The sequence below is a fragment of the Atta colombica genome, unplaced genomic scaffold, assembly GCF_001594045.1.
Source record: "Atta colombica isolate Treedump-2 unplaced genomic scaffold, Acol1.0 scaffold205, whole genome shotgun sequence".
Classification (NCBI taxonomy): Eukaryota; Metazoa; Arthropoda; class Insecta; order Hymenoptera; family Formicidae; genus Atta; species Atta colombica.
The window spans coordinates 2,646,088-2,654,106 of record NW_017259300.1 but is presented as its reverse complement, the minus strand read 5'-3'; the positions used below and the strand labels follow the sequence as shown (position 1 = coordinate 2,654,106).

Below are 8,019 nucleotides of genomic sequence, written 5' to 3'. Positions count from 1 at the left end.
ATATATATATATATATATATATATAAAATGTGGCATTATTTACTGCGGGACCCATTTTGTTAGACACTTATTTTTACTTATTTTACAAAAAAGTTAATTATTGCAAAATTGCAAACAGTAGTTACCTGATAGTAGACAGTTTTTCTAGTTTGTAATTATGTTTTTTTAGTTTGTAATTATGTTTTTAAAGTTTTAGTTTTAGCTTCTGTTTCTGAGAAATATTTAAATATAAAGTGATATATTAGTATTGGTGACCTTCCTCTACCTATTCATTATTCTACTGCCAATTAACGTAGTGAAAAAGATCTTACCTTATAGACCTCCCAGGTTGCGCTGAACGGTAGGACAGCGACGCCGACCATCAGATCGGCGACCGCCAGACTCACGATGAACATATTCGTCACGTTTCTCAGCTTGCTGGTACAATAGACGGCCAGAATGACTAGGACATTTCCTACCACCACCATAACATCGATGATCGCCAGAACGATTAGGGTAATTACGTTCCACAGACTTGACCATTCGACGCCGTTGTACAAAGCAGCGCATGCGGTGTCATTCAGGTCTCGCATTTTAATTAACTCTCGTGGTCCTCAGGTACGCCCATGTGATCCTGTCGGAGGACTCCAGAAGGTATCGGACACGATGCCGACGATAGGTGATGCGAATTCGGTAGGACGCGTGAAGCATCGCGAGCCGTCGTAACGGGATCAAGGTTCTTCTGTGTTAACACTTAAATGTAACTCAGAATGATTAAATACACTATGGTCTTTGCAGTTTTCACAGAACACAACAATCCTCTCGCACTATCAGAAATAATAAGTGAAGACTTTATGACTGGTTGATCGATTCATTCGATGGTAGGATTAGAACTGGAGGAAGCTCGATGTTTTTTGAACCATGGTTTTTGAACCTAAGAGGAACAATCACGCTTTCTTCGTATATTATTCTATCGATTAATTACGTTATTTTCTTAATTAATTTTTCAATTAATTTATATCTTACGCGAGTATCGTCAAGATGTTACATCAAGCAACTTTATATTACGCCATTTAATTTAAGTATCTTTATGTACACAGAATGACGACAGGAATTGCAACTCGTTTGCTGAATTATTGATCAAGATTGTCACTGAACTTTCTTAAATACTATTTTAAGTTTGCGAAATAAATTACACTTGTTTTTTATACTATCAACGTAGTGTTAACTGTTACAATAAAGTTCTTTGCCTTTCTCGTTTATTTCAGAAATTATTTCTAATTTTTCGTCAAACGCAGTCGTTAACTGAAGACCAATTCCCGTGGATTTCCATCAATATTTCCACGATTACGGTCGGATAAGCTCGTTAATGTGCACGTATACACGCTTGCCGAAACACTTGATCATACACTGCTCGATAGTCAATCCGATGCTTTAGTTTCGTGGTCGCAAACAGGGTCGCAAAACGTTATCTCCGGATAATCGATAACACTCGCTCTCAGCATACACGCAGTCGCTAGTGTTGCATCTCGGATGATGTCTAACGTTACGCAGCGTTTAAACAGCACGTTGTTTTAGACAGCTCGCCGAGACTATCGAATTTAACAAACTACGATCTAGTTTGTGTTTCGGATATCTGTGTGGCTCACTTGTCACTGCTTCCATTTTCCTACCGTCGCGAATTTCGAGTACACGATCTGCAACAATCGCCTTGACGTCAATCAATCAACTCTTTTATAATTCACAACACGAATTTCCTAGTTACTTCCCTGGATACGTTTAATTATCTACATTCGAATTTTACGCAACTATTCTCTCGTCCGTGTTTATACTTGATACTATTTCAATCGAATGAAATCATCGCGTGACTCTACAAATATTTCAATACTATCTCGCGCGATCCCGCTGACGCAACGCACAGAAAGTCGAAGCTTTGACGGAAACCATTTCGATGAAATCGCCCTAATATTCCGTCATCGAGTTTTGTATTGTCATACGATCCACGTACCACCGATCCATTAGCGTTTTCCTAAAAAAAAAAGACAGTAGTAATACAGGAAAGGGAATATATCTGGTGTCCCCTGACGCGCTGACACCGCTTACTTGATTTTTGTCAGTTTCTCTTCTTCTATCGCAGCATATGTCTTGCTTCTCATCTCTCTCTCTCTCTCTCTCTCTCTCTCTCTCTCTCTCTCTTTCTTTTTTTCTCTTTCTTCCCTCTCTTTTTTTTCCCTCGCCGCGGATATATCAAAATTTGCAGTGGCCTGCAATCTCTTTTCCGGAGGCTTTAGCCACGCTATACTGCTTTGACTGCACTTTTCACTCCTCCGCACAAGCCATCTCACGACGATCACGTATCTACCCCGTAACCCACCGACCCTCTATCACCGTCTTCGGCCACCCGCGAGGGTGCTTCTCTTCCCGTTACGAAATCGAATCCGACAGAAGTTTTCCGTCGCTCGTTCCGCTCGAGAGACCGACGTTATCCCGACGGGAATTGAAAACAGCGTCGTCGCCTCTATTAGGCGTCGATTGGCGTTTATCACGAATTTTACCGATGTCGAAACGACTCGTTAGATACTCCTTTTCTTCTAATTTCACCTCGTTTCCCAATTCCTAATTTGATAAAATGCGATCAAGTGCTTCCAGGAAGCTGTGGGCGAATTTTCCTTATATAAATCGATGGTGATTCCGAGAAGTCCTAATTGTCCACGATACTTTTGCTTTGCAAATATACAAATTCTGTAGAAGTACACGAAACTCTTTTTCCACAAAAAATATCAGAATGAAAGATATCTTGTGTTTTCTAAGATTGATGCATTGATGCATTTCTCTCGCGGCAATATAATAGATATAATCAAGAACTCTAAAAATGTTCTTTTTTAGCAGAAGAAAAGTTGACAGTTTACAATATACTGTTAAACCAATTTCCAAGTCATGGCTCACTAAAAAAGATACGTTCTTTTTATTGGTGTTTTCGGAACGCTTTGAACTTTCACATTTGAACACGCACGATCGAACGCTTCTGCACGAACAGATTATGATCGCGATCCCTACGAATAAAAATTATTTTTCTCTATTGCTTCTCTCTCGACATTGAGTGATATCGGATCAGTAATTCTTGTTGCTCATTTTGCGGCTGAGACTACGTTTCCAACAATTCAATAACGAATATTTCACGATTTTTCGTCGAATAAAAAACCTTAATTCTCAATTACCGACTCTTTTCCATGCCGAGAGAATCTCCATTACGAATGTGTATAAATAATTGCTCCTTAAGACGAAAAAATCAGATGCTTCCATCATTCATTTAACAACTTCGAGAATGATGAAAAGAGAAAGAAAAAGATGTAGTAAAAATTACTTTTCTTCTTATCATTTCGATTAAATTCCTTCATTTCTCACTTCGCTTCTGCGTTATATATGCTTCACTAGATCTTCATGCACTCTCTCTTATGTCGACTGTTCCTTATAATCCACTGTGACAAAACGTATGCTCGACAGAACATAAGTCCTCCTGACAATCACATTTTCGCCTATTTACGATTCGTGCCGCGAGTCAGGATTCTTCCATTTTGTTCTTCGCGCTGGTACTTTCTCATCGTCTTCAATCATATCCGATAAATGGAGTAAAAGGATGAAGAACTCAAGTGTTATCCTTAACGAACAGCGCCGTGGGACGCGCGTTTGTGCCCTAAGTCATCCACAAGAAATCTCGATTCAGAATGCTCTACGCGCGCTCGTCCCTCAGGATTACGCTTCCGACGCAATGAATTTACCGTTACGTGGTCGACCGGAAATTGCAACCTTTCCCTCGGTGTTCTTCTCGTACTCACTCCTTTTCACAGAACTTCTATTCACTGGCGTTATGTGGGAAAAGGGCAAATAAAACGATGTCTGACTTTTCGGCGACTTCCTGAAGTACGATCACGTTCCGCCCCGAGTAGCGAGAACAGCGAATTTTTGGTGCAGCTTTTCGTGATCTCTCGTGATCGTTTGTCGACGTGTCGGAAATGCAGGGCGTAGCAAAAGTCGATCGATGCCGGGGATACTGAAAATTCCCAGGGTGTAGATTCCGCGTAAATCAGTTTCGCTAAATGACTTCGCACGCCTCCCCTTTCCGACGATCCTCTGTCCACTCTTTTTTCGAACGTGGGTAGATGGGTGGGTTTTATTTGCTGTCAGGGACTTTCGATATCGAATTAATATTTTCTGTAGTAGCTTCCGCGCAAAACAAACCGGTGAAAGATTTTATTTCTCAATGATCGATTTTTACCGAACGGAAAGACCGCGAAACTTGGAATCGTTTGACAGGCTCTGGAATTTCTTTAGTTTTCCGTGCTTTTTCTTTCCGACAGTTTTTCTCTTCCTCAACAGTCTTCACGAACGAGTCTTCCTCTCGAGCGCGTTGGATTTTGTTACGAATAATTTTTCACATTCACATTGACATTTCTCACGCGTTTCCTTAACTCCCCCGTTTCCTCTGCGCATCGATTTTTCACTGCATTATATGTTTCCCTCGAAATCGAATAAAATATAAATGGTTCAAATGACTTGTCGAAGGCGATTCGTTCGTACCTTCTAATTCGTGTAAGTAACCGATTGAATCTTTAATTCAACCATTTAAATTCCCGCTCAAATATACCAAACTAATTTCATTATATTAATCATTTAGAATTTCGCCCCTTCCTTCCCGGGAATCAAAGCCAATATCTTCCTTCTTAATGTTTTTTTTCTCTCGTAGTCAATTAAGACGTCCAATGGACTGCCAATTATTTTTCTTCACACCTTTCACGAAGAGAAAAAGGAGCTAAAACGTTACATGAATTTTTAATTATCCTTCTTCGTGGTTGTCTAAACATTCTCACGGGTTTTCTTTAATTACTTCGCTTCTACGCGAGAATCTGATATGCCGAATGAATTTCCAACGATCCCTCTTGGTTTGGTCGCAATTTATTCCTCGAATTGCGCAAAACGCCGGATGAATTTTCGATGAGTTTCACTATCGCTCTCCCGTATTGCGGAAGTCCGGCTTATTCTTGATATGGAACTGAATAATACTACTACTATAGTATTATTATGATACTTAATCAGCACTTTATAGAAGCACCGATTAAAAAATAATCGGCGGACTTTTAATTAAGCGAATTTTCTAAAGTACGATATTCATCCGTATTACTTCGCAATTTCTGGTCTAATTTCGCTGAAATATCTTTAAAATATCTCTCTCTAATATACGTCGAAAAACTCAGCGCTCCTCTCGCAAAATTTAGTTTAAATAATTATACAATTGCGTTAATTATCGCTGATTTTCAGTCTAAAAGAACTAAATTTTCTTCGGTTTTATTTTAATCACTACGCAGATACATATTTTCACTAAAACACCGAATAAAATCCCGTTTTGTTCTCTTCACTTCTATTCCTGCGATACACTGAACCTCAACCGAATCATCCATTTGAATTCGTTTCTACCCTTTCACGTTTCGATTCCCATTCGGTCCTTACTCGATTCTCTCCTCCTTAATTGCCCTCTCCTCAATTTTTCTGCAGTTCCTCTCTTTCAATCCAATTTTCCTCTCTTTCAATCCAAACATTTAAAATGCTCGCTCGATCGTAATAACTCTTGCTTTTCATCTTTTCTTCTTCCGCTTTCTTTTCTGATATTTCCTCTCGACTGCCTGCACTTTTTAATTGTTACTCTCCATCTATTATTATTCTGGATGTCACAAAGCATTTTAAAGTTTCGCAAGTTTTTTCAATTTCATTGAGGCGCCAAATAGCTTTACAAAGACGACGGCATGACACTTTTAATTCTGCCGATGCAGCGAAATAATTATTGCACGGTCTAAGTATTGGACTATTTCTAAGTGCCACTCAAAATTTCTCAATGCTGGCGATTCCTCCTCTTCAAAGTTCGGCAAGCCTCCAAGTAGTCCTTCATTTTTCCACTTGATGTGACTAAAGTTATTGCAAATCCCGACCAAATTCTCAACGAGAAACGCTTCGCGAGAAGTCTTTCTTGAAATATTTCGATTTTCAATAACGGCAAAAGAGAGAACAATATGAGAAAATCGACCACGATTAGTCGCGAGTTGGAACACACCGAGTTCTGATGAATATATCTATGATGCAAGGGAAATTGTATTTACTTTCATAGCGCGCGTAATTATCAACGCGGTACCGAGTTCACACGTGTGCATCTTACTTTCCATGAAGGGAATTTTGTCGTTTGTATCGTCAACCGATGCGTTCTACGACGCTACAAAAATGCGAACGCAAGAAAAGTAACGCGTGTTTTCGCGAAAATGATAATTATCTTCGATGAGATGATTAATTAAGAAGTTTTTAAAAAATTACAGGCAATACTTAGGTCGTAATTAACGTTTACATTAACAATATAATATTTATATATGTGCTTTTATATATGATTGATTTGTGTGATCCCACAACTTACGTCGTAGAATGATGTTGCAGACTTTCTCGGTGAAGTCACTGAGCAGTTTACTTTGATCAGTCTTAACAATTCTCACGCGTCAAGCCTCTGGTCTAGGAGTAAAAATCACAGCCAATGAAGTGAAATTACGCTCGTCGATCATTGCCGCGATGGCGATCAGTCTCATGTGCTCTCGTACGCTTCCTATTTTTCTTTATTCTCGTCGACCTATCGTCTCGAATACTCTCGGATACACTAAGTTATCTGTCGGCACCTGGCGCACTGTCTGTATCTGAGCAATCTGAAAAGTGCCGCCTTCTTGATACGTTTCGATCGCATTATTTCGTCCGATCGACTCTGGCTCGACGATGGAGATCCTCTCGAGGTAATGCGCGTGCATCCCACGGGCACGCACTTCTCGATGATTTATTTCACTCTCGCGTTTATTCCGCCCACCGAACGGTAGTGTCTGCAAAAGAAAGCATGAGAAAAATCTCATTGTTACTGCGGCAAGGGCTTAATATCAATTGGCGACGAGTGCAATCGGCGAAGCAATTTAATCTCGAAGAGAAACAATGACGAGACTGTACTTGTAAAAAAATATTCAATTATTAAGCAGTAACGTTACGTTTTCTTCGTACTTAACGAAATAAATTTTGTCGAAGAGAAAATCTCTTGTTTCTGTCTCTAAGTTTTTTACATAGAAAGTAAGTTTTTGCTGAAGTATTGGAAAATTTAGATACGAATGAAAAAAATAATTTTGTTGATAAAATAATTGCATAAAACGTTCAAGTACATTGCTAGAATATAAAAATTTTTGCAGTATTGTTCATGCTTGAGTTTCCTATAATTATTTTAATGGTTACAACAAAATTATTTTCATTTGTTCTTAGTTAAATTTATAGATATTTCAATAAAATCATTTCTTTCCACATAGTAATAAAACAATAATTAAATCTAATGCAAGGGTAACAATAATTACTTTCTTCAATAGAGTGTTCAAACTTACGAAGAAGTTATTTTGAAGATTAATCAATAATATTTTTTCTTTTTTCAAGATAAACGTCTTTTTTTTTGCCTCATATTATACATGCAAATAGATTGAGCTTAATTAATATAATTATTAAAGGTATATTAAACGTTGAACCTTCCTAAAGTTTTTTATTTATTTTTCTATTTTTAATTATAAAAAATACAATTTTTTTTCATTTTTTATTCTAAACAAATTTTTTGTAAATACATAAAATATTTTTTCTCTGTATTATGATCATGTAAATAATTTCTGGAACTTTCATTAGTTAGAATTTTTATAGAGTATCTGAAACTTAAAGAAAATTTTTACAAAGTTTGTGAGCGAAAAACAGAGAATATGTGCTGAGATTAATAGTATTACACATTTTATATAATTACACATTTCATTTCTAATAATTGTATTTTGTTTATACTTGTTTCAGGAAAAAAATAAAAGTTATGATTTGCAAAATTTTTCCTCATTCAAGAATGAGAAGGAGAAATTCTAAGCTTCAAAATATAAAACATAAAACTACTCGTTAACGCAAAAAAATTTTGTTTATGTGCGATAACACTATCAATAAAAATACTCTTAA

General features: G+C 37.5%; 1 protein-coding gene across 4 annotated transcripts in view; it reads right to left on the bottom strand.

Annotated features, from left to right (window-relative positions):
* Window positions 1-8,019, bottom strand: part of LOC108687377 (octopamine receptor Oamb) — a 137,730-nt gene that overhangs the window by 14,261 nt on the left and 115,450 nt on the right. For 2 of the 4 annotated variants that reach the window (XM_018193098.1, XM_018193099.1), the window contains exons 2-3: window positions 6,434-6,881; window positions 312-1,676 (exon numbers count right to left, since the gene is read on the bottom strand). In XM_018193098.1, coding sequence (XP_018048587.1) covers window positions 312-572 — 261 coding nt within the window. In that variant the 5' untranslated portion in view covers window positions 573-1,676; window positions 6,434-6,881. Of the gene's footprint in view, window positions 1-311; window positions 2,899-6,433; window positions 6,882-8,019 lie in introns of those variants that run through there. The other 2 variants (XM_018193100.1, XM_018193101.1) reach the window with 2 other exon arrangements.